General features: G+C 38.8%; 3 protein-coding genes and 1 pseudogene across 3 annotated transcripts; 1 reads left to right on the forward strand and 3 right to left on the reverse strand.

The window, feature by feature from the left end:
- Positions 1–7,540: 7,540 nt before the first annotated feature.
- Positions 7,541–9,416, reverse strand: LOC123477439. Its single transcript, XM_045180775.1, has 3 exons — positions 8,613–9,416; positions 8,103–8,442; positions 7,541–7,806 (listed from the first exon to the last, which is right to left on the reverse strand). Exons 1-3 carry the CDS (start codon positions 9,414–9,416, stop codon positions 7,541–7,543), a joined length of 1,410 nt encoding a protein of 469 aa, XP_045036710.1.
- A 42-nt stretch (positions 9,417–9,458) lies between these two features.
- LOC123477440 lies at positions 9,459–10,155 on the reverse strand. The gene is made up of 2 exons (XM_045180776.1): positions 10,136–10,155; positions 9,459–10,082 (listed from the first exon to the last, which is right to left on the reverse strand). Exons 1-2 carry the CDS (start codon positions 10,153–10,155, stop codon positions 9,473–9,475), a joined length of 630 nt encoding a protein of 209 aa, XP_045036711.1. The 3' UTR covers positions 9,459–9,472.
- A 6,934-nt stretch (positions 10,156–17,089) lies between these two features.
- On the forward strand, positions 17,090–18,629 carry LOC123477401 (annotated as a pseudogene).
- LOC123477402 (putative nuclease HARBI1) lies at positions 18,587–19,547 on the reverse strand. Its single transcript, XM_045180738.1, has 3 exons — positions 19,434–19,547; positions 19,235–19,375; positions 18,587–19,170 (listed from the first exon to the last, which is right to left on the reverse strand). The coding sequence occupies exons 1-3, from the start codon at positions 19,530–19,532 to the stop codon at positions 18,631–18,633; spliced, it is 780 nt and encodes a 259-aa protein (XP_045036673.1). The 5' UTR covers positions 19,533–19,547; the 3' UTR covers positions 18,587–18,630.
- Between the last annotated feature and the right edge of the window lie 7,947 nt (positions 19,548–27,494).

Consider the following 27,494-nt stretch of genomic DNA (forward strand, 5'->3'; position numbering starts at 1 on the left):
TGCATAGATTTTCCCAAACCATGGCGTACCCAAAAACGTAAGTGTACGTCGTGTGTTTTCCCGTGCAGGCACGTGGTCGTTCTTATTCCCAACTGCCTTACACAAAGGGTAGATGCTTCGTTCTTTTGGATCATTTGGTCGGTCTGGGCGCAGCTGATGTCGCTTTGGGCTTTGCGGTAATTTTTTGTAAATGTTTGTTCTACAGCCTCCTCAGGACTATAAAATTAATCGGTATATGTTAACTCGAGTTATTTCCCAATGTCTCCGCTTATTTTTTAGATCTTCTTCGCTCACGAAATTCTGTATAATTCTTGGGAAAGGAGTTCGCACGAGGGAGATTTGTAGTCATACGAGGAATAGGATGAATCCGATGATAGACAGACTTAAAAATTTAATTGAAAAAATCCATAACTGTATGATCTCTGGTTATCTTGTTCTTCTGACCATGTCGGATCCCGATTTTGAGTTGAATTCTTGCATCTTGCTTACCAGGTGATTTAAGATGTTTAGTTGTTCCATTTCCGTGGTCCCAATAGCTGAAAGGCTATTTAATGAATAATCGAAGTCTGTCAGATGCAATTCTTTATATTCTGTAATTAGGTCCAGGTTTGGCTTCTGGATATTTTTCTTTTGTCTTATCCAATATCTGATGTCAAGTTATGTGCCTAGGCTTGTGGGTGTCCGTTCAAGTTGACTTAATTGGTTTCCAGAAATCTAGTCACAATCAATGGATGGATATACCGTCCGTCTTTTCAATGGTACAATTTTTGTCTTCGTAAGTGAAGAAAGGTTGAAATCCACACTTAGTCTCCTTGGGAGAACAGTAAATGCGTTTAGACTCGCATTGTTGACATGTCATAGCGTGCCAAATCCTTATAACCCTGTATACAGATTCACTGTTAAAAAGGTTACAAGTTTTTCGGGGGTTTTAACCACGAAAAATTTTCACCGATCAAAATTTTCGTATCCGCTACGAAATAACTGGGATTTAAGATACATTTTTTTTGTAACACGAAATTTTTGGGGCTTAAACCCCATAAATTAGAACCCAAAAAATCAGTTTTTAAAAATGTATTTTAAATAGAGAGAAAAGAAACTAATAGTACATAAAAATATCGTAAAATATAATTTTTGCTCATAATTTTATTGTGTTCACGGGCTTTCAAATAATTACAGCAAAAGGTTTTCACCCAAAAAAATTTTTAAACCCTTTGAATTAGTCGTAAATTGAAAATTAAAAATTTTACTATATAAATTTTTATCAATCGGTGATGTTCGAAAACAAAATTTTATGACGTAATATCAAATGTTTCAAAATCTTTTCAAACATTTCGCAAAATTTTTCTACCATCCACGTAATTAAATTGTACTTGGAAAGATATTTGGAATCAAAATTACTATTTATAAATTTTTTTTAACTGAAATAAAAAAAATATTTAATTTCTATTGATGAATATTAGTTTTTTTATTATAATAGTAAATTATTAGGCATTCATTTGTTTTGAAACGTTTTCATTAAAAGAATACTTAATAAGTCACTATTATAATTAATATATTTAATATATATTATTAATTCCAATTGTTGTTTTTTAATAAATTGTGATTTATATTATATTACTATAATTTAATAATGATATAGTTAAAGTATTCTTTTGATTTTGTTGGTTAAGCAACTCCGCCTACAACAAATGTTTGGTTGCCATAGAAACGAAACTTCCATTCCTTTAGTCTGTCTCGCGTAGACCAGTAGAGTAAAAAAATGATAAAACTTGGTAAAATTCTTGGCTATGCCTAACGGCAAGTATTCCCAGCACACACTGATGTAAGAATGCGAGCTAACTAATGGTTGTCTTGTTTCCATGGCAATTTCTTACATGGTTTTTCCAAATTTTACCATGTGCTTCAATTTGGCCTAAAACTCGATGCAATTGTGCTATTTGAAAATAGGGGGCGTTTTTATTTGAAAAGGGTGGTCGGATTTTTTCGGAACATACTGTACATTCCTCACCCAACCCTTCACTCGTCCAACTGCAGTTTACTGTTCTTCAACAAAAAAGGGGAAAGGATGCCGCAAACGAGTAACACACGAGTTTCTACGGGTTTATTTAACTCCCTTGGTTTTCGAACTTGCCGATATCAATGAAAGTTTGGCAAACGTTTATCATTCCCATTTTCAACACAAAAATGCATTAAAAATCCGCTTTTCAACGCAAAACAGGTAGTAGGGATTGGCACTACAATCTGTTTTACGTATTGTCAATCGTCGATTCTTTTTCAGGGCCGTCGATTGGAAATTTTCTCATCAATCCTTTGACTTTTTTCAATCATACATATTTTTTAGGGCTGGCAGTTTTCATTTATGGATTTTCTATTTAATGACATTTTGTAAAACAGCCTTATCATTCACGAAAGGAGAAAACCTCAGCGGCTAAGCTGAGGAGTAAGTTGACAAGGTCGCATCTATCTGAGACGGAGCAACCCGCCAGAAGCTGGAGAATCCGCAACACCAGGACCCAGATGGTGTGCATGGTATTTTCGAGTCAGCTTTTCCGTTCAGGAGATATGGAGCAACTGACTACAGAAAATAATTAATTAGAAGATTGATATGTTAATTTTCATCTAGACTTAAAAATTTAAATGTGAAGTTGAATTCAATCGCATCAATTTGTCTTATTTATACAAATAGTTGGCATAGTGATAAAGAAGTATCACAAATCGTTATCTGCCTATCAGTGGTAGCCCGTAGAGGGATCTTTTATCGGGCACTATAAATTTTAATACCTTTTCCCATGTGGATCCTCAGAATCTACAAATAGAACAGCTGTTACACCAGCAGAAAGACTTCACGCAATCGAAATGGCACGTTGCGAACGAGACACATTTGTCACCATTTTGGAAGTGCAGTTTTTTTAGATAGAACAACATGTACACAGAAGTGGTCGTTGTTCCATTAAAAAGCACCTAAAAAACATAATCTATAACCGCTTGAAACAAGTGCAAGACTCGCATTTCATATTAACTCAAAGACAATGGAAAGTTAATCATTCGATGAACGATGCCTATGCTTCCATTGCAGGTATAGAAATTCGTTCTTTGAGAAGCACACTGTTAAAAAAGTACACCACTATTTCGGGGTTAATTGCCCGAAAAATTCGGCAAATGAGATCTGTGGTTCTCAGCCCCGAAAACTTTGTATCGTATCGCAATACGAAATTTTTAGGGTTATAAACCCTAAATTTGTATTTGTTATAGGTACAGAAAGAGAAAAAAAAATAGTCTGCCACGGGACTTGAAAACCAGATCTTCCAATTCGCAGTCCAATGCATTACCACTGAGCTACATTCAATGGAATTTTACTAGCAAACATCCCTTCAAATATAATTAAAGTCGGTTAGGTGATAGAAAAATTTAGGGGGACATTTTTTTAGATATGGTAACATTCGATTTTACGTGCTGAAATTCTGTTTTTGAACATCGCCGATTCAAAAATTTTTTAAGTTGATAAATATAACTTAAGTTAAATTGATGTAATTAAAAAACATTAAATCAGCAATCCAAAACAATAGTATGTGTTTTAACAGTGTAAAAGAAAGCTTGATTTTGGGTCCAATTATTTCACACAGCTCAAGAATTTGGTATGATTTTAAATATTGCTTCTCACTGCGGAAAATTTTTCTTTATTTGTAAGATTTATCGAACTGTATTATTCTATAACAAAGTCCAGTCTTTCCTAATTGAAAAAAGACCAGATAATTTTCAAATTGCTCTGGATCTCTTAAAACTGAGGAATTTCATGTCTATCAGTTTCATCCTGCCTCTTTTCGTTTCTGTTTGTATGTAGACTACTTTTATGAATAATATATACCTGCGTCGTTTTTTTCGAAAATATCTTTCTCTTTATAACAAACCCCGAAATTTCTGGGATACAGCCAAAAATTTTCTGGGTTATTTGTCTAAAATATTTGCATTGAATTTGAAAAAACTGCGAATAGTAGTTAAAACCCCGAAATTTTCGAAAAAAGTCAAAATTTCGCACAACTTCACATTTTTCGGGGTTGACAACCCCAAATAATTTGTACCCTTTTTAACAGTGCATTACAAAAGCTGAACCATTACCTTTAGACTTGACGTAATTCGTCAGCTTCTACTGTTAGTCGTGCAACTATTATCCAAGCCGGAGCAGTCTTTCTTCACGGCAGGTGAATGTCGTTACAATCAGCAGTATCTACGGCCGTATGGTCTAGTGCCAAGCCATCCAAGGTATCCAATCGGTGGGATGAATAAATGATATGGATTTCGTACCTATTGGCCTATTTCACCGATTGGAAATCCATTTATGATCAAAGGCTGGTCAGCTGCGATGAGGGGCCAAACCTCCATCAAGGGAAGTGGCAGTGGATTTCAGTGAAAATTGGCTGATGAATGCATTACCACAGATGAAGAGATATTCATTCAATGGCAATCCAGATAAATGGCCTACCTTTAATTTTCGTTTCGAGACATGATCCACAACGTGGTACCGTCAGACGCTCAACGGCATACTTTCATAAACCAGCTTCTCACCACGAAAGCTCGTTCGAATATAGCTGAATAAATCTCCAATCATTTCTACACGATGGCACTAGGCAGGAGCCAAGCTGAACCGAGCTCCTCATTGTGCTATGCATGCCATGATGACCACTGGTTATTAACAAGATTGCTTTGTTACCATGAATGCGAAGTAGTTGTAGCATAAAAGTGTACCGGATGACTCTGGCACGAGTGACCCTCAAGGATTTAGCAAAAAGGATAGAAGAGATGGTCATGGGCGAATTGATGACACGGCCATCAACTCACCATCTCAGCAGAAAGAAACGAAGATGGGAAGTTCTTCAACTTCCAATAAATTGACTAAACTTTTCAGCAAAGGTCAAGTAGTTTTTTATGCTTCTATATCTCCGCCAGTCAAGAAATTGCATCCACATCATCAATCCCAAATCCATTCTTTATCTTTATATTATATATTTTATTTGAAATGCGTTTACTAACTTTTTTCCATGTCTAAATGCCACACATCGTGGAACAGAGTGTCCCGATGTCCACCGATAACGTCTGCAATGTTGGAAGCTGTAGGCAACAACACTATCCCTTAATTCACGGAGCACACCGAGTTTATCCCGTGAATACTGAGGTAGCTCCTAACCTAGTTCAATAAACGGCCAAGGTGCCTGATGGTTGTCTCGAGACTAAAGCCTATTACCTGGTTTTCACTCCTGTGAAAGTGAAAGTGTCAAGCCATCATCCAGATAAGCCAATATCGCCGTAGACGCAGCGTACAAGGAAGGCACTTTTCTACCTCCATCACACCACCATCACACATCAAACCATCACCGTGAGCTATGCTTCCGCGCCTCTCACGACGTCTGCAACACCTATAAAAGACGGGACCCGCAAGCATCTCGTCACGGGAGTATAACCAACGACTTGTGTCAATGTTCATGTCCCTAGATAAATAAAAAATCAAGTTCATTCCAATACGTGTATTTGTTCCATCAATTATTTAAACATTACATTTGGTGAACGTGCCAGTTTAAACTTCGTTCAAGTGCATCGGCCTGGAATCCAGCAACCACCGAGAAGGAGAAAACCCCACATAACAATTTAATGCAGTAACTCATCCTAAATGTGGTTTAATAGGACATGCAGTACTGGACCTCCAAAGGATGGTATAGGACGCTCTTAAGCCACGGTCGCTTTTAAAAATAAATCACGTCCCTCAGAAGACGTCTTATTTGGATCCATTTCTTTAAAAACCACGTTGCCAAAATTAACAGTGTAGCGTTGGGGTTCAACTTTGTAAGAGTTACCTACACCACATCGAATAAAAATCTAGAATTACTTTTTCAATACCTATTGATTGTGTTTCGACGCTATAAGTTGGGAGCCTTCAGAGATTAACTTCAAAACGGGACTGCTGTAAGCAGCCCTGGAATTTATTCTTTAAGTTGAACTGTGTGACAGTATGTGTGGTATCAAAACCAAAAAAAAAGAATTAATAAGGGAACGGAAAAGAATAATGAGAAATCATACCTGGGATTGCACGAGAAAGTATGAGTGGCCAACCAGACCAATAGAACCACAGACCGGGAATACAGATACAAAGCCTAAAACAAACAGCAATGAGTACAAAATAGAATAACAAGCATTTTAGAATAGTTACCAAAAACCAGGCAAAAGCTCAAAAGCCAAGTAGGGGAGACCGGGGCTATTTGGGACAGAGGTTAGGTGGGACATCGCCGTTTTTGGCATGTTCCCATTTTTTGAAAATATTAATTTTTTAGCCAAACATGTGAAATGTTGTTACACATGTTGACAAAAAAAATTATTAAAATCTTATAATTTGTTTAGGAGATGGAGGGAAAAATCTGGTTTATTCCATTTTGAGTGAAATCCCTCCCATTTAAAAAAACCAAAAAAGGGTACTTTCTAAATACGTTATAAAAAAACCAAAACAAACATTGAAAAGTAAATTCATTCTCCTTTTTTTTGTGTTTAGATTTTTTTTGTGTAGCTGTTATCGTTTAGGTGTAATAAGTAAAATGAGTCAAGTGGTTTTGGTGGGGCAATTTGGGACATCGAGACTGGGGTTGTTTGGGACGAAGTCCATTTCCATTCTCCGCCTATTTATACTAACAATTAGCTTTTTATAACATGTAGCTATCGATTAAAAAATAATCCCTCCCTTTTTGCAGCTAAAGCCAACCCCCATAACAAAAAAGGAAAATTTTGAAGAAAAAAAGTTTAAAACTATTTTTAGAATTGTAACAATTCATTTTCGATAAATGTTACACATTACCCGACGCGAAATATAATTCGTAATCGAATGGCTATAATAACTTTAAATAAATCTAATTATTTTAGGATAAAAAAGAATTTTATGGAGCTGTCCCAGGTAACCCCGTAATGTTTTAGTGTTCAACAAAAAAAGGTCTTTCATTACATAATTTGCTAGAGAATTGTGTATTGGACAAAACCATATTTTAAAAATATCTTTAAATAGAGGACATGATAAGGTTTAACATGAATACAACAAGTTTAATGATAATTTATTTTTTTAACCAGTAAAAATTCTTAAAGTTAGTTTTTATTTTTTTGTCCCATATAGCCCCGGTCTCCCCTAAAACACTCAGAATTAGGTTCAGACTGACAGTTCAGAACGGAAATGAACCAAAACTGGAAATATCAAGCACATTCACAGATTAGATAGGTCAGGCAAATGGTAACTACAAATTAATATACTCACAAACTGAAGAGATGACTACACGAAACACAAAATAAAGAATATAATCGTGAGAGAATGAAATAATTATCTGCTTCGAGATTGAAACAAGCGTGGTCTTAAAGTCGTAAGAAAGATAGCAGACGAATTTACACAATTGCTTTAGGAGGGAAGGGAGTGGAAATCGCGGTTGACGTTAAGTTATGTGTTGCCAAATGGTAAGGATTTAAGACGTGCTTTTCTCGCCGCAACATTCTCCCCCCGAATCATGAAATGATGAGACTATTTTGATGAAGGCGGAAGAGATTCTTTCGGATGAACATCGGCGACGGCAGCTTTCTTGAGAATACTTAGGCGATGAATCGCTCGGGTGTACTCCCCGTCTTTTGTTCTCACTTTGACGACGCGTACTAGTCCTTCGTTTCCCGGATAAACTTGATTAACGTGGCCGATTTTCCAGAGACCGCACGGTTGGTTAGGATCCAGTAGAAGGACGATGTCACCGACGGAAAGGTTCTCTTGAGCTGATTTCCACTTCTTCCGCGGAACTAACGTCGGATGATACAGTTTAGTCCATAAATCCCAGAATTACTTGGCCGTCTTCTGGACGTAGCCGAATCGCTCTCTGGGCAGAGCGTCGCTGAATTCACCGGACAGTAAGTCGGAAGTAGGCGGGCGATTCAAGAAGTCGTTTGGCGTTCAGAGCCGAAAGTCTTCCCGATCCGATCTAGCGTAGGTCAAAGGAAGAGAATTGAGAAATACGGCTACTTCTGCAAATAGAGTCCACAGCATCTCGTCCGTTGGGTAGCGTAAAGCTTTCTTCTCAAGATCTAAGGCTTGGTACAGGCACGTTTTGTAGAACGGACGAAGCTCTCGTGAGCTCCGCCGAAGTGCAGTGCTCGTGGAGGCTGGAATGATTGATTGGTATAATCAATCATCTTTTCTTTTCGGAACTGCGACAGCTTCGGGTCCTTTCCGAGTTGATTAACAAGATCGTTCAACTCACGCTCCGCTCCGACGAAGTTCGTCCCATTGTCGGATTGGACAGTGGCAGGTTTACCGAAAAGACCGATGAATCGACGAAAGACCAGCAGAAAATCCTCAGATGATAGGGACTCGGCTAATTCTATATGTACAGCTCTTGTCGCCAGACAAGTGAAGAGTGCACTTACCGCTTTGTCACTCTGTTCCGGCCAGGACTCGTCTCTTTAGGGCCGAAATTGTCAACTGCGGTGTGGAAGAAAGGCGGGGAATAAGAATCCAGTTCCACGGCTGGTAGATCGACTATCAGTTGAGCAGCTGGGACCGCTCTCTCCTTGATTCACGTTGCGCACATTCGACGCTTTTTCTTTACCAGCTCTCGCCCGCGAATGACCCAGAAATGTCGACACAATTTTGCGAATAAATAATCAGTTCCGGCGTGGTGCATCTGACCGTGCACAACTTCGACTATTTTCTCCGTGAGCGGGTGCTTGCTGGGAAGTAACGGAGGATGACGGGCATCGTATGGCAGCTTTGCTCTATCAATCCGGCCGCCTAGACGTAAGATTTCAGCCTCGCCGAGCTTCGGACTTAAGGCCAACAGATAGGAAGAGGAACGAAGGAGCTTTCCTCGCTTAAGTCGGGTGAGGTCTTCCGGAAAGGCTTCTGATTGACATCGTTTGAGGAGGTTCTTCGTTTCTCCTTCTAATTTCAAGAAAGATGAAAGGTAAGAATGGTCCAAACTAACTGCTGACCAATCAAACGGATCTGGGGTGATCTGGACGTGATACGATTTGGTGGCTTTCAGTTCTACCGTCGCGGCCATCCAAGGAAGATCCGTGGGCCAGGCGGATTCCAGTTGTAGTAGAAATTCCGGGCCGTCTTGCCAGATCCATGGCCAGACATCTTCTCCGATGGCGGAACGGGTAGCAGCGTCAGCGGGGTTTAGTTTGCCGGGGATAAAATGCCATTCGTCGCTCTCCGTTAACGTCTGTATCTCCCCTACTCGGTTGGCGACGAAGATTTGGTTAAAGGAGGCGGTGGCTCTTATCCAATTACGGACAGTGCTGGAGTCCGTCCAGAAATATGTGCGGCTGATGGGATGAATGAGACAGTTCTGGATGGCGGCGGCGACACGGAAAGACAATAAAGCGGCATTCAGCTCCAATTTTGGCATCGACAGACTCTTCTTTGGGCCAACACACTGCTTGCCTCCACAATTCTGACAATGATTTAACGGCAGCGGTACTGGTTACGGACGTACACCACCGTGGCGTAGGCCTCCTCCGAAGCATTTCCAAACGTGTGAAGCTGAGACTTGACGATATCATCTTCTTCCGGAAATAAACAGCGTTCAATGGATACGTGGGCAAATTTTTGCACGATCTGGAACCACGACTCCCACCACGCTCGATCGGCTACTTCCACTGGGTCGGACCACTTAAGCCCCTTGACGACCAATTTGCAAAGGTGGACCTTTGCCTTTATGATGATAGGATCTGCTAACCCAAGAGGGTCAAAGATTCCGGCGACCTTGCTGGTCAAACTGAGGCGGGTGTATTCTCCATCCGTCGGGCTATTTATCCGGAATCCTAGAGCGTCGCGGGTGGTACTCCAAACTGCACCGAGCACTTTCGTGCTTTCACTGTCCGCGGAAAGACTGGAGATTTCCGGAAGTGGCTTCTTTCCTTCCTGCATGGCTGCCACAAATTCGGCTGAATTGAAGATCCAATCTTGAAAGTGAATGTCGGCCCCAGCCAGAGCTTTTCTTACGGCAGATGCTTCCGTGACGCCTTCGTCGACGCTTCTTGCGGACCCCAGAAAGTCGTCCACATAAAGTATCCTCCACAAAAAAGAGGCACCCCCCCCCCCGGTAGCCCCAAAAATAAAAATTACTTATGAGCGGTAGATGGCATATTTTTTAATTGCAAAATACAAACAAAAAAAGCATGCAACTTTTTTTTTGTTTTTTTTACTGCAAAAACGAGATGGTTGCCATGATTTCAGTTTATTTTGCTACGAGCAAAATTTGGAAAACGGAAAATTCGAGAAAAAAGTCGGGGAAAGGCTAACCTCTGAATTGTTACCTTTCCCCCACCCCGACTTTTTTCTCAAGTTTTCCGTTTTCCATATTTTCTCCGCCTTTCACGGCCAGGATCTGATGAACACCAGTAATTCTGTTTGCACTGGCGAATCCTTGCCGCATGAGTGTTGAATCTCTCCCTTCGTCGATGAAGACGTTCGCCCATACGGTTCCTTTGTCGGCACCACAAACCTTCGGCCGCATCATTCCCATGGCGAATTGTTGCGGATTATGCTTCTTGAGGTAAGCCGTCGCTGTTCTTGTTGCTCCGGTCCTCGTTGCATCCAGCGTAAATACAGTGACTAGTCTATCGGGATCGTGAACCAATTCGTGATGGTGAAGGCTGCAACCAGCGATCTTGCACGATTTCTTCGTAGCGCAATACCGGACGGAATGCTTGGACCCAAGGCACCCGAAACTTTACCTGTGCTTGGCGCAGAAAGAAACTCGGTCTGCAACGACTAAAGCCTTGAACCGACTACAATTTTCCAATTTGTGGTCGCCTTCGCATTTGAAACAGAACGGCCGGAAGGTGACCTTGGGTGCTGAGTAGTTGTCAGTTGCCTTTGCGGGTGAAGCAGGTTGTATGCGAGAATGTTGCCGATGATGTGGCTTGAGTGCGGAGGATGAAATCTGCTCGGACGCCATTCTGTATGCATTTTGATACTCCGCCGCTCTCTCCTCTAAGCCAAGAGCCAAAGGCGTTGAAACTTCTGGTTTCCAATCCTCCTCGTCGTCCGTTGTTCCACTCAAGACGATCCGGTGGCTGGGGTCTCATGGAAATCTTTTCGATCAGGTCTGGGGCGTTGTATTTTCCAATACGGCTGAGATCAAATAGGTGAGTCCTAATCCGCTCGGCGAAACGTTTGAAACTGGCTAGATCATTCTTCAGTTCCACCTTCTCGACCACCTGTAGAGTAGCAGTTCGCATAAAATCCCGTCTCCCACAGCTCTGTTTGAGACGGACTAAGGCTGCAATGTAGGCTGGCTCGCCTCCTCCGAGACCCTGGACCAGGTTGAGGCAATCCCCTTTCAGATGTCGTTTAAGAATGGCCAACTTCTCTCCAGCGGATTTTCCGGTATCGTGGACAAGAGCTCTAAACATATCTATCCACTCAAACCAGTCGAGGGACTTCCCGGAATAAATCTCTTAATCTGTCTTGACTGAAGAACATGAACTCGCGGTGACATTTGGCTTCAGCTGGCCGGCGGCATAACGGTCGATTTACTCGTCAGGAGCTGCTTGTGCTGTCGAAGAATTAAGCCGGCGTTGGTTCTGTCTCCAATCTTGTCCAAGCTGAGAAAGGCGCTGAGAAACGTGGGTGACTGCACTAGCACGGTCGTCATCGACATTTAGTTCTTGCAAGGCTTGCTGTGCTGCTGCAGCTTATCGTCGGGCCTCCTCTGCTCGATTGGACGCCTCGTTGGCTTGACGACGGGCTTCGTCTGCTTGTAGAGTGGTTGCATCTGCTCTTTGTTGGGCTAAATTGCTTTCCTCCTCTTGACGGTTTTGCTCGGATACTGAAATACCCGGGTAGGAATTTTATGTAGGTCCAATGTTGTTGCCGATACAGAATCGGCCATTGGTTCAGGATCAGAATCGCACATCGGCCCTTTGAGTCGCCAAACCTTGTCCATTTCTGCTATGCCAATATTACACATGAATTTTGGTAGAACACCGGCAAGCAGTGTTGATCCGGGATTAATTTATCAATATTGGCATAACAGAAATGGACAAGGCTTGGCGACTCAAGTTGGAAATTACCCGGGCCGATGTGCGATTTCGATTTGCAGCCAATAATGGCGCAAAACAACATTGTATCAATGTTAAAAATTGAACACCTAACCAATGTTATAAATGTATTTTGGTAGAACATTGGCGAGCAGTGTTTATCCGGGATAATTTTATCAGTAGTGGCAAAACAGAAATGGACAAGGTTTGGCGACTCAAGTTGGAAATGACCCGGGCCGATGTGCGATTTCGATATGCAGCCAATAATGGCGCAAAACAACATTGGACCAACATTCAACATTCCAACATCAAAAATTAAATAGTAGCCTAAAACAAAACAATTACTTTATTCATCGTAATATAAAGTAAAGACAAACCTAGGCGGATATGCCAGATTTGAACCCTAGACCACTGTACAACAACTTCATCTTTCAGACGCTTTATCCACTTAGCTATTTCTATACATATCTAGTAATATGTTTTCCGGAGTAATTCCGGAATTTGGTTAAAAACTTAGAAAAAATTTCCCAGTGAAAAACCAAAGTTAGTTTAAATTTAGTACGTGGTTACAGTTTTATTATTTTTACTGATTATAGATACTAATTTACACAACAATCATTTGATTTTCATGTTTAATCGTTAATTTAGACCAAACATTTCAAAAGTACAACAAAAAATGTAATTAAAAATAACAAATTTAAAAAGCACACCCGGGTAGGAAACAATACTGACCATTCTGTTTTCTTCATCCGATGTTGATTTTAGGTCGGTTCACATCGTAAATGCGTTATCAGTTATATGAGATTGGTCCATGGTTGGAAAAATATTGGAATGTGGTTTTCCAAAAACCAAATCAATTCCATCCTGGGCCATTCTTAGAAAGTTGAGTTTTAACGATGCATGTATCCCGCTACTAAACCAATGTCGATACAATTTCGAACCTTTGCTGTTGTTCGATATCGACTAGCCAATAATAATTCAATGTCCGAAACCCAAATTTCAACGATGTATATATCACAATATTTATCCAATGTCAATACAATTTCGAATTTTTGATGCTGTTCGATATCGAAATGCCAATGGTGCCCCAAAGTCAGAAATTCAAGTTTAAACGATATATATATCCATATACTAATCCAATATTGGTACAATTTAAAAATTTTGTTTTTGTTCGATATCGAAATGCCAATAGTACCCCAAAGTCAGAAACCCAAGTTTAAACGATATATATATCCATATACTAATCCAATGTTGGTACAATTTAAAAATTTTGTTTTTGTTCGATATCGAAATGCCAATAGTACCCCAAAGTCAGAAACCCAAGTTTAAACGATATATATATCCATATACTAATCCAATGTTGGTACCATTCCAAATTTTAGCTGCTGTTCGATATCGAAATGCCAATAGTACCCCAAAGTCAAAAACCCAAGTTCAAACGATGTATATATCTATCTACTAATCCAATGTTGGTACAATTTCAAAATTTTGCTCTTGTTCGATATTGAAATGCCAATAGTACCCCAAAGTCAGAAACCCAAGTTTAAACGATATATATATCCATGTACAAATCCAATGTTGGTACAATTTCAAATTTTTGCTCTTGTTCGATATCGAAATGCCAATAGTACCCCAAAGTCAGAAACCCAAGTTTAAACGATATTTATATATCCATATACTAATCCAATTTTGGTACAATTTCAAATTTGTGCTCTTGTTCGATATTGATTAGCCAACAGTAAACCAATGTGAGAAATCGATGTTTATCTCCCAATACTAATCTAATGTTGAAACAATTTCGAATTTTTGCTGTTGATCGATATCAATTTGACATTACTAAACCAAAATTAGGAAAAAAAGATTAAATGATCTATATATTCCGATACTAATCCAATGTCGATACAATTTCGAATTTATGTTATTGTTCGATATATACCCGGGTAGGAAACAACATTCGCCAAAACTAATCCGATGTTCGTATAGGCTTGGACTGATGCACAAAAATACAAGCTTTCTATTGGCAAGCCAATGCTCGGCCAATGATGAAATTCTGCACTTATATCAGTTATCGAATGACGAGACTAGGTAACATCGTAGGACCTATGTTAAAAATTCCTCGCTAAAATTAAACCCGGTTCCAAAAACCAGTTCTAAACACAGGGTGTTTACCGTTCCCCGACTTCTACCCCAAAACTATACATATATACATACATACCAATAATATTATCATTAAACAACAACAAAAATTCGTATCGCATCGACATTTGGTTGGTATCGTGGTATAAAGATCGTTTAATCTTGTTTGTCCAATATTGGCTTATAATTGGCTAATCGATATCGATCAAGAGCAAAAAATTGAAATTATACCAACATTGGATTAGTATATGGATATATATATCGTTTAAACTTGAATTTCTGACTTTGGGGCACCATTGGCATTTCGATATCGAACAGCATCAAAAATTCGAAATTGTATTGACATTGGATAAATATTGGGATATATACATCGTTGAAATTTGGGTTTCGGACATTGAATTATTATTGGCTAGTCGATATCGAAAAACAGCAAAGGTTCGAAATTGTATCGACATTGGTTTAGTAGCGGGATACATGCATCGTTAAAACTCAACTTTCTAAGAATGGCCCAGGATGGAATTGAGTTGGTTTTTGAAAAACCACATTCCAATATTTTTCCAACCATGGACCAATCTCATGTAACTTATAACGCATTTACGACGTGAACCGACCTAAAATCAACATCGGATTAAGAATGGTCAGTATTGTTTCCTACCCGGGATAGATGGTGCCAGATTACCTGCAGTCTCAGAAGGAGGTTCGCCTAATCTTGAATTCAAATATTGTTGACCTCTCTCCAGCGCGTCTCCAGCTAGCTCAATGTACTTTAGATGAACCTCGTCTTGACGGTCGTTTTCTTCCTGATCTTCGACCATCGACAGATTGGTATGGAATTGAGCTGCTGTGGCCAATAGAGTCTCGAGGTGTTTCATCAAACTGGAAATGGATCCTCTGGAACCTCCGTCAGTAACGAGTTTGCCTAGATGCCGCATTGTCTTGGTGATCTGCTAACGCAAGGCACTACGTTGCTTCTTCCACGTAGCAGCATCTTGAAGGTCCCTTTGGGTTGGAGGTGTGATCGTCTCTCCTTGAGGAACCTCGTTGTCTCCACCTACACCGGCCATACTGATGAAAAAGGCAAGAGCAGGTAGCTAATGCTGGAAGCAGGACGAGACAGTGAGCAGAAGATCCTCAGGACGTTAATGAAGAGATAGGAGTCAACCCTAGGTGATTGACAGAGAATTAACTAATGGTTTACAGAATTCGACCTGCAGGAACGTTCGCAAGCTCTGGTCAACGAGCGTAGACGTAGGATCAACTTCAGAAAACGAATAGGCCAAGGGGAATCTCTGTGGAAGGCTCCGGTTCGAAGGACCAATGTTTCGACGCTATAAGTTGGGAGCCTTCAGAGATTTCCTTCAAAAGGGACTGTTGTAAGCAGCCCTTGAATTTATTCGTTAAGTTCAACTGAGTGACAGTATGTGTGGTATCTATAAACTAAAAGAGAAAGAATGAATAAGGGAACGGAAAAGAATAATGAGAAATCATACCTGGGATGGCACGAGAAAGTATGAGTGGCCAACCAGACCAATAGAACCACAGACAGGGAATACAGATACAAAGCCTTAAACAAACAGCAGTGATTACAGAATAGAATAACAAGCATTTTAGAATAGTTACCAAAAGCCAGGCAAGTAAAACACTCAGAATTAGGTTCAGACTGACAGCTCAGAACGGAAAGAAACGAAAACTGGAAATATCAAGCACATTCACAGATTAGACAGGTCAGGCAATTGGTAACCACAAATTAATATACTCACAAACTGAAGAGATGACTATACGAAACACAAAATAAGGAATATAATCGTTACAGAACGACGTAATTATCTGCTTCGAGAGTGAAACAAGCGTGGCCTTATAGTCGTAAGAAAGATAGCAGACGAATTTACACAATTGCTTCGGGAGGGAAGGGAGTGGAAATCGCGGTTGACGTTCAGTTAAGTGTTGCCAAATGGTAAGGATTTAAGACGCGCTTTTCTCGCCGCAACAGATTGGTTAAGAAGAAAAAGCTCTGTCTATGATGCGGGAGTCCAATAATCGAAGCTTATAACAATTGTGATTCTCTTCTGGTATTTTGGTCAAAGAGCGCCAAGTGTCGATTTACTAAATGCTAAATTTTATTAAAAAATTCATTTTTGAATGATGGAAGCAAAAATAATTTCACTGTATAATTTCTCAGTCTCCAAATACTTGTAACAATATTAAATTTTCCGTATATGGTAGACTACTCCACTGTCAAAAGGGAAACCCGTGTTCGAATCCGATGACAGATAATGTTTTTAGTGTTTTTTTTTGTTAGACAAAAAGTCGTCCCAGTGAACGAAAAAATGTGAGTTTTGGTGACCATAAAAATCCGTGTATTAGAGCAGTTTTTGCTGGTCATCAACACCTGCTGAAATCATCTTCAAGTCGTCATTGTAGGATTTCAGGACCGAATAAATAAATCCTAGTAGTGCTTTTGGGATGAATAAATATCCTTTAAAAGACATCAGTGTGCTGCGTGGGACCGACGACGGAAACACCAAGAATCGCGGACGACTATAAGACGTCTCAGACTCTCCGCGATCAAAGTAAAAAATATTGGATACTCTAGAGTGTAATGAAAACTTAAGGCAAGTAAAAAATACGAATCCACCTATTTTTAGAACGGTGTCCGGACCAGGGGTGGAATTCTATCTGTGGCTTAAAGTCAAGTATAAGTTTTAAGTTAAAGTAAGAAAATTTTATACTTAACTAAGTATTACTTTTTTTTAAGACAAACTCGAATTCCAACACGTGCTTAAGTACAGTTTTTGCCTTTACTTAGTTAAGTACTAGGTAGCAAAAGTCGACTTAGACTTCAGTCGGGAGGAGCTTATTTAAATTTGTATAAGCCAATGGAAAACGTCGTTACAAGCACACAAGAAGTTCCAAATAGCAGACTAAATTAACAAGTGATTTTTGATTACGAAATTTCTTCTAGTTTTCCATTCGATTTTTCTTCATTGAACGGATTAATTGATAATAATGGTACGTAACGCATCGGCTACATGGAGTAGTAGTGAAACAGAAATTTTAGTTGACGAGCTCATCGCACGAAAGGTATTGTTGTGTTTATATTTTACCGTTTCTTATAGTTGTTTAGTCCCATAGTCCGAACGAGACTTACATCTCGTTTCAGTGTGTTTTACAATGATTCTATTGAAAATATTTTTGACTCAATGACATTTGTTTTTTCCATAAGGATATAATATTTGGTGCACAATCAAGTACTGTTACGAACAAAAGCAAACAACAGCATTGGGATGAGATTGTGGCTACAATTAATCAGCAATTTCCAAGCCAGCATCCCCGTGATAGGGAAGAGACTAAGAAAAAATGGAATAATTTGTCGTCAGATGCAAGAAAAAATCTAAAAGAACACAAGAACTCTGTAGAGCAAACCGGTATTGTACTATTTCATTTATGTGCCATTTGAAAACATTTTTCTAATAAAAGAAAATACTGTGATTAATAGGAAAAGGAAAAGCTTTCCCAATGAAACCTTTAAACGAGAAGATTGTCAACATGATTTGGGGAGAAAGTAGCGCAGCTTTGCCGGGAAACAGCATATCCGTATATTATATTAAACTACATTCCACAAATAACATTATTTCAATGAAATTTATCAATTAGGGCGGAGTAGAGACAGACGTGATGGAAAACGCTAATGATACTCTACGTATTAATAATAGTGCCTCTAGTGCTTCTCTCCATACAATGAATGCCTCTAGTTGTGCAGTCTTGTAAGCCATAATATTTCTTTCTTCTTAGCCATACACTAATCCCATTTTTATTCACAGGGCTAAAACGGTTCAATCGTCTTTTCTTGAAAACGAGGAAGACGACTTATCTACATTTGAGTTTGATGATAGCCAATCAAACCAATCATCTTTATGTCAAACATTTAGTAACGCTGACTTTGCTGACGGTGTACCATCCACATCCCGAGTTGTAGCTTTGCTCCCCAAACGCACATCAACTCCGGTATTGTCCACTAAAACAACAGATCATAGTTCTGCAAATATCGTGTTTGCGAAACGCTCTCAAGCAACTTTGGCACCGGTTGAAAAAGATGCTCCACTAGTTGCAGTAACTTCATTTTCTACGACGAATGGAGAATCTTTAAATAAAAATCCTTTAGCTCTTCGTGATATTGTCAATCGCGCCAAAAGAGCACATGCTGAAAAATCAAACGTTTCTGTTTCTAAGAGGTTGATGCGCGATCGCTTTGATTTGCTGCACTCTGTCATTGCAGTAAGACAGCTTATAGGAAAACCAATTGATGCCGAAAAAGACATTCCGGTAGACCTTTTAGAAATGATGAACAACCCGTCTCAATTAATTTGAAAGAGCTATGTTACAAGTTTCGTTTGATTCTGTTTAATCAATATGTGCAATACAAACTTGAAAGCAACTTATTTAACGAGTGAAATCATTCAATGTCATTCGATTTCGCTTTTCGAAACCTTGTCTTCGTAGACGTAGAGCTGCTTGAGCCAAATTTTCTTGTCTATCGGGTTGATTGTCATAATCTTGTTCCTCAAAATGATTAACTGCTATATCGTCGTCGAAATCTGGTTGTCTTCGTGATAGATCTATATTGTGAAGGATGAAGCATGCCATTATCACGCGACAAGCACGACCGGGTTGCATGCGTATTCCAAAGAAAAGAGCCGGAAACCTACGCTTTACCATACCAAAAAACCGTTCGATTACGCACCTAGACTTTTTGTGAGCAACGTTAAATCTTCGTTCTGGTTCATTGCTCGGCACTGCATATGGCGTAAGTAAATAAGGTGTATATGCATAGCCACTGTCCCCGATTAAATGAAAAGGAGAAAAATCTCCTCTTGCTAACCGTTGACCAATTATACTTTCAACAAACATTGCTGCATCATTAGTGCTTCCGGGTTTCTTTGCATAGACGCTTAACGCCCTACCATTGGCATCACAAATAGCCTAAATAATCATTTGAAATGTTACGTGGTTTCCGAATCATATTTTTGAAAAGCGTTGGACTAACCTGTACGTTGATAGAATGAAAATTTTTACGGTTAACATAGATTTTCTCGTCAACCCATGGCCTTGCTATTTTTATATGACATCCATCAATTGCACCAATTATACCACGAAAACCAGCAAATTCTGAGAACTCAAGACATACCTATAAATTAATGTCAATGAGATTAGAATGAGAAACCATATAATTATTTCATATGTACCATATTTAAATTTTCTGGGAAAGAAATCCATTCTCGTGCTATAGAGCATAATGCACTTGAAACGTCATGTACGCTGCGACACACCGATGATTGACTCATTCTAAGAACATGTCCAACCTCTTTTGAAAAGTTCCAGTGGCATAAAAATTTAGTGCAGCAAGAATTTGCTGCATCGGTGTAAGAAACTTTCGACCATTTAATTTTCGTTCGAGTTTATCATTTATCAATCCTGTATTAATTAGAAATATTTTGTACGCTCATTAACATTAGTGTGGTCCAATTTGTATACCTTCAATAAATTGGAGTGAAGCTCTATCAAAACGAAAGGTTTTGTATAATTGATCGTCATTAAAAAACTCGTCGTACATATCGGTTCGTCTAGAATAGAAAGGAACCATTCTTCTGCGTACTTCAATGCGCCTTTCACGCCGAGCTTCTTCGTCATCACTACTTGTCAATTCGTAGTTCATTTCGTCTAAGTCGTTTAAAAGAACTCTAGCTCTTCGTTGAAACCTCTATCGTCATTCATTTTAATTGAAACTGTCAATCAACAATAACGTATGTTAAATAGCGCCACCTTAATATGGAGAACATTAATCGGGTTTAGTTTTTAAGTGTACTTTATTGCGTTTAAGCCAAGAAATAGTTGGCTTAAAAAATTGACTACTTTTGCTTAAACTTAAGAGTCCTTTGTCTCCTTGAAAACTTTTGAGTAGGACTTAGAATTCAATATTTAAGTAAAGTACAGAAATAAGTACAAAACTTTGCACTTAAAGTACATACTTCTACTTTAAGCCACAGATAGAATTCCACCCCAGGGGTCGTATTCCGAACGTCGACTTAGACTTGACTTGGACTTGACTTAGGCGTTTTTCCTACTTAACTTGAAAAAACTTTCAGACTTTAACCGAAGTTGAATTCCGAACTCAAAAATTTCAATTCAAGTAAGAAACTCGGACTTGAAAACTCAAAAGTCGAGCATTAAAACTAAGTTAAGTCTCTCGAATCTCAAGTGCCTTGAAACTGACTTACGGGCTTTAGTTCTATAAGTAGCGGTGAGAATAGGCAGTGGCGTTGCGTTTGTTTACACAATGGCCGATTATTGTTATGACGTCATTGATGAATTCTTGGAGGATATGGGTAATTTAACTGATAATTTTGACGATTCATCTACGGGGAGTGATAATGAATTGCGAGCCGAAAATCGCCGAGCCAAAAAGCGTCGTCTTATTCCATTTTATCGTAAAAGGAAAGATATTCTAAGTTATTTTTCTGCTGACAAAATAATGGCGACTTTTAGGTTCGATCGACCTTCTATAGAATTCATCACAGGTTTTATCACACAAAAATTAATGCAGAATTAATTCCCCTTTTAAAAAATTTATATTTTTCAGCACTTATTGCCGATATTTTACCACGACGAAAGACAAAAGCACAGCGGAATTTACTTCCGCTGGATGAAAGGGGAATTCCCTTTGGGGAAGGGGAATTCCCTTTCCAACTTCTTTTTGCTATGACTTAGACACTTAAAATTCGTCTGCAACCACGAGAAGAATTTTGAGCAACGTCCTCTGCCATTGGCTGAGTTACCAATTTCAAGTCAAGTTGCATTTTAAAGCTAAGTAAAAAATCTAAGTTAAGTCCTGGGAAAAACTTCATATTTTGTGTTCGGAATAACACCTTGACTCGAGATTGAAAGTTTCTAACTTTAGCTCAAAACTTGACTTAACTCGGACTACACTTAGATTGTTTCAAGTCAAGTTTTCCTTAAGTTCAAGTCGCCGTTCGGAATACGACCCCAGAACTTAAATCGATAGGGAAATTTGAATTTTCAGTTGTTATTAACGATAATCATATTATAGAGCAAGGGACTGACGCATACCCCCTACTGTTTTACGAACGCAACTTACTATTTTAAGAGAGAAATTGCGGCTGGTGGCCATGTTTATCTCGAAACAAACATGCCTTCCAATTGTAATCCCAATTGATAGAGAATACGAAGATCTTACACAACAAGATTATCGTAACCTAGAATCCTACACTCAATTAGACTATAATAACAAAACTAAGCAGATAGCTAAGATTGCTGAAAAAGTAGAACAAGCACTCAATGTATCAGACGACATATGATCTAAAATTGAAATTGTACTAAAGAAACACGAAGGTCTTTTTGTAGACCAAGAATCCGACTTAGGTCTAGCAACACAAGTGAATCATCACATCAACCTAGGCCATAACACTCCCATTAATCAAAGACTACGAAGAACACCCGAATCCCTTAAACTTGTTGTTAAGACTAAGATAGAGGTAATGCTAAGTAACAAAATAATAAGAGAAAGTCACAGTCTTTTTGCTGCAGCTATATTAATGGTACCTCAAAAGATGGAGAGATGTGAGTGTGCATCGATTACAGAGCTTTGAACAAAATTACTGTTAAAAATAAGTACCCTCTACCTAGGATAGATTACACAATCGACGCGTTGTTCGGATCTGTTTATTTTTCAAAGGACTGGACTTACTAAGCGGCTACTGGCAGATAGAAATCGAATAAAAAAGTGACAAACACAAAATAGCTCTCATTTGTGAATTTGGCCAATACGAATTCAATCGGATGCCGTTTGTTTAACAAATGCTCCCAACACTTTTCAAAGAGCAATGAATAACATCTTGAAAAAGGTATTATACAAATTCGCATTGGGTTACCTAGATGACATCATAGTGTTCAGTAATTCAATAACTGATCATGTGACACACTTAGAAGCACTTTTTAGACTTCTTAAACAAGCGGGTTTAAAGATGAAAAGGAAGAAGTCCGAATTTTTAAAAGAAGAATTAGGTTATTTAGGATACATACTATCCTGGAAAGGAATAACACCAAGTACAAAGAAGTTAGACGCGATTATTAAATACCCCGCTCCCTAAAACGTAAAAGAATTGAGCTCATTTTTAAGTCTAGCTAGCTACTACAGAAAATTAATTCGGGCTTTTTCTGATAAAGTCCACCCACTAACTGCGCTCACTAAAAAGTCAGCGGAATGGAAATCGGGCAAAGAACAACGGGACGTCTTTGAATGTATTAAGAACTGTCTCATCACTAGACCTATCCTAGGTTATCCGGATGTTTCCCGAAAATTTATGAGCTACACGGATGCTTCAGGATATGGAATAGGAGCAGTCTTGGCTTCAATACAACCTCCACCCCAATAAACGTATTTAGCGGATTTAGACCTCTGCGAATCAGACGGCGTAGAAGTCATCATTGCCTGTACCTATCAATATCAGAACGACCGCGAGGCCAAATGGTCAACCACAGAGAAAGAGGCATACGCAATTATCCACGCCATCGACGACTTTAGGACGTACCTATATGGGCGTAAGTTTACCATATTTACAGATCATAGACCTTTAGAATGGCTAATGAGTAAGACAGAACCAGCAGGAAGATTAGCTCGATGGGCTCTTAAGATGCAAGAATTTGATATCATTATTGGGTACCGGCAAGGAAAGTCACACCAAAATGCTGACACTCTTAGTTGCACACCAATAGTGCCGTTAGCAAAAATAGAAACAAGGTAAACAGGTAGAAAAGAGAAATCAGAAGTAAAAAACGAAAATGTAGAATCCAAGGAACAAGTAATTTTCAAAAGTGAAAGTAATAAGTCCAAGGACACGGAGAAATGGATCGAACCCCAATAAAAAGACGAGTATTGCCGAGCAACATTACAAGAAATGGCAAAGGCCAATCCAAGTAAGGACGTTAAAAATAAATTTATAATAAACGAAAAAGGATTATTATTGCAGATGTCAGAGGACGAACTGTAACGCCAGTGATACTGGTGCCACAAATTTTAAAGGCAAATTACGATCATATATTGGCAGGACATTTAGGAGTAGGAAAAACGTTAGCTAGACTTCAAAGACAGTATAGATGGTCATGCATTCGTGCCGCCGTAATAGAAAACTTTAAAAGTTATTTGATGTGTAATAAAAGAAAAGCGGTAGGTGGAAGTAAAGCACCATTGTACCCTTTGCCTTTAGTTGAAGAAGTATAGGAAAGGATTGCAATGGATATAGTGGGCAAAGTTCAAGAAAGCGCTAAGGTATACAGATATATATTAGTTATTTCAGATTATTTCAGTAGGTTTGTTTTTACAGTTCCAATGAGAAATCAAACTGGCCAAACAATTGCGAAGGATTTAGTTTATAAGATATTTACTAAATATTGATCTCCGGAAGTAGTTCTAACAGACCAAGGTACTAACTTTCTATCCAGCCTGATACAAAAGGTGTGTAAACTGTTCAAAATCAAACAAATAAGGACTACGGCCTATCACTCACAAACCGATTGATTGGTTGAGAGGTTCAATCGAACTATCTGTGACATTCTAGCTTATTATGTCTCAGACCAACCTGCTAACTAGGACAAATACCTTCCGTTCGTTACTTTTACCTACAACACAGCGAAACAAGCCTCAACTCAAGAAACACCCTTCTTTCTATTTTTCGGGCGAGAACCAACAATGCCCAACGAAATCAAGACTAACAAAAGATACAAGACCTATGAGGATAGCAGTTTAGTGTATTCACAGCAGTGGTAAAAAACTCAAAAACTGGCAAGAGAACATCTCTTTAAATCCCAAACAAGACAGAAAAAATACTACAACGTAATCACGAAAATTACTAAATACAACATAGTTGACTCAAGTATTACTAAAGGTGCCACCGGCAGCAGGAAAAATCGTAAATCAATGAAACGGACCATTTCAAATTTGACGAATCTTCTCGGATATCAATTAAGAGATCCAGCACACTGTAAACAAAAAACTTAAATCTGTGGTAGGCCTACACTCCAACCGTCTCATTAATAGTTTCCCTCCTCTTCTCCGTAATAGTTTCTAGACTGTGTATTTGCCAGTAAACTAACTCTACTTAAGACGATACAGCCATGCACTTATATACCAAAAGATTGAAGGTTAAGAAGGCAGGGGTTTACAATAACTTTTACTTTTATCATAAACTATTATCCTCAGGGAAGGTTGCATTCGTTACGACCTTCTTGCTGGGTGCAGCTGCTGTTGCTGGGAGGAGTTGCTGCGGTCTATTACATTCCTTTCCCTCTTCGGCAAGAAGAAATTGGTCTTCCAATTTTCCTCTTTGTCATCTGATTTTCTTCTTCTCCTTACTTCTTTTCGGCATGTGGCGTGTCAATGGCTAAATAAAAACTTGTTTTACCTGTCACCAGCTTAACCTATTTTCTTTCCTTCACAGTTTTTCTTGTTTGCTGGGCTATGTGTATATGGTTGGAGACACAAAATACAAGATATGTTTCCTTTACCGTTATTGTTGCCTTTAGGCTAATAAGAGTGTTAGTTGATAAAAGATGGTCTACGTTCCTTTTTTACTGGAATACTACGGCAGATTTCAATCATTTTTTTGTATGCTTTTCCTCCTTAGTTTTTCTCCTTGCTTTTCCTTTAGTTTTTCTTCTTTAATTTTAGTTTTATTCGCTGTCAGAAGTTTTTCTCTTGCGGCAACTTATATAGTCCCAATCTTCGAATATGTTTCTCCTTTGTTCGTCAAACGCGTAATCCCGCGGGGTATTTCCATTGACATCAGTTATGTTTGGATATGCTCCGTGTTCCAATAAAATATTTACTATGTGATCCTGCCTATAGATTGTGGCTAGGTGTAGGGCCGTATAGTTTCCTGGTCTAGTCGTTTAATTGATGTTAATGTGGATTTTCGCCTTACGATGAAAACGGCGATACGATGAAAACTTGTATTTGTGATATCGTAATATCCTGATTAAGAGCTTGTTATTTTCTGCTGTCGCTCTATGTGCAATGGTCTGGCCATCCTCTTCTATGTCTGGGTCAGCTCCGTAGTCTAACAGTAAATCCGTTATGTCCAGTTTTCCTGCTTTCACGCTTGCATGGAGTAGTGTTTTGTTGTTAAATTTTTGGTTTAGAAATTCTGCCTTCGGGTGGTAATCCCATGCAGCGGAACCCAATTTCTTGATGATACATCTTCTTATTTCTTCCCTTGGAGCGTCTATCATTTCTAAGAAAATTTCTTGATCACGTAATCGTGTGATGGCTTGTGTTCGTTTTTGAATGGCATCTGCTCTCGCTGCCAATAAAGTTGGGTGCGTTTTCATCGCACAGTTACTACATTTAGGTAGTGTTGCTTTTTGTGTAGCATTGGGATGGAATTTGAACGTTGGTGGATAAAAACCATAATCCCCGTAAAGTCCATCTCATTGTGTTTCACTTCTGTTTCAATGTCACTTTCGATCACTATGTAGTTCGTGTCTGGTTGACTTTCACTATCACTTGCTTTATTATGTTGCACTGCGTCTTCACTGTTCTGTTCCATCACGAAGGTTTCTTCGTTGTTTTTCTTCACTACGTTAAAAACTTCCATTTTTACTTAACACTTGATTATTTGGTGGCTGTTTAAACACTAATGGTATAGCGAAGACAATTCACTTGAAGTTTTCTTTTTTTTTTTAAATGGGACATATTTTGAATTTTTAATTCATTTACTAGTTTCCCCCTTCATCCAAAAAATAAAAACTTGTTTAGCTGTTTTTTAAAGGTTAGTTGTTTTTAGATTCAACTTCCGTTGAGCATCTGCAAAGGTCTTCCCATACCATTCCATAACCCACAACGTAAGTGCACGTCGTGTGTTTTCCTGTGCATTTGCGAGCTTGATCGGATTCCCAGTTTTCTTCCCTAATAGGGTAAATGCTACGATGTTTCGGTGCGCTTGGTTGAGCTGGGCGTTATTGTGAGGGTCTTTCCATGGTAAGAGGTGTAGGAGCCGTCATCCTAGTGAATGGTTGTTCTATTATTTCTTCTGGTGGTTGAATGTTTGAATTTGCGATCATTGAAGTTATTTCGTGTGCTTTTTCTATATTGATTCCTTATTGTCTTAATCTTCTAGTTTGACGAATTTTTTCCATGATTCTTGTGAAAGGGTCACAAATGATGAATATGCGCAGGCATACGATGAATATAATGAATCCGATAATAGATACGTTAAGAATTTTCAATGTTTTGAACCATGAAAACATGGTACCTATCTGATTATCCTGTTTTTTCTGACATCACTATTTCAGAAAATGATTTTGAATTTGATTCCTGCATTAGGCCTACTAAATCGTTTAGGATATTCAATTGCTCCATTTCCATTGTTTCGTGCGCTGGATGGCTCTTCAAACTGTAGTCGAAGTCATTCAAGTGTAACTCTTCGAACTCTGTGATAAGGTCCAAGTTCGGCATGTGAATGTTTGCTTTTTGTTTTACCCATTCTCCGTCTGTTGAATTATGTTCCCAGGTGTTATGGAATCCATTTAAATTTACCAAATGAGTTTTCCAAAAGCAATCGGAATATGGATGTATGGACCATTCATCTACTCCAATTGTGCAGTTTTTATCTTCATAGGTAAAGAATGGTTGAAATCCACATTTGGATTCTTTTGCGGAGATAAAAATCCGTTTTGTTTCACATTGTTGAAGTGTCATCGCTTGTCCGAAGCCTTGCAGTCTCGTACAGATAGGTAATCCAAGTGCTGAAGCAGCAAGAATTCCGTTACTTTGAGCTAGAATCACGGCTTGAGTTTTCTTTATCGTTGAAAGTTGACAATATACATCGCGAATTTCTTTTCCAAGTTTGTTTTCGTGTTCCGTTTCTATACTTATTTTATATTGCTCATGCATTTTTGAAATTTCGAATTTAACTTTGTCACTGAATTCTTCTATATTTTGGGGTAGACCGCTTTCTGTTTCACCTTTTATTGGTACCTCCGGTACTTGTTCTAGTGTTATAGATGCTGCCTCGGGTATTTCTTGCTGAGCTCTTTGTTCATTGTCATCAATAATTTCCATTATTGCATCTTCCTTAATGGTGTGCTCTTTCGTGACTGGAGGATCTTCTACTTTTTAAGTTGTTGTGGGAGGTATTGTTGAATGGCTTATTAATTTAGTTGCTGTTGTTGTCGCCATAGTTGTCGTTGATGATAGTGTAGTGGACGTGGTTTTAGTTTTAGTTGAGGGTAAT

This window comes from Daphnia magna, unplaced genomic scaffold, assembly GCF_020631705.1.
Source record: "Daphnia magna isolate NIES unplaced genomic scaffold, ASM2063170v1.1 Dm_contigs021, whole genome shotgun sequence".
In the NCBI taxonomy this organism is placed as follows: domain Eukaryota; kingdom Metazoa; phylum Arthropoda; class Branchiopoda; order Diplostraca; family Daphniidae; genus Daphnia; species Daphnia magna.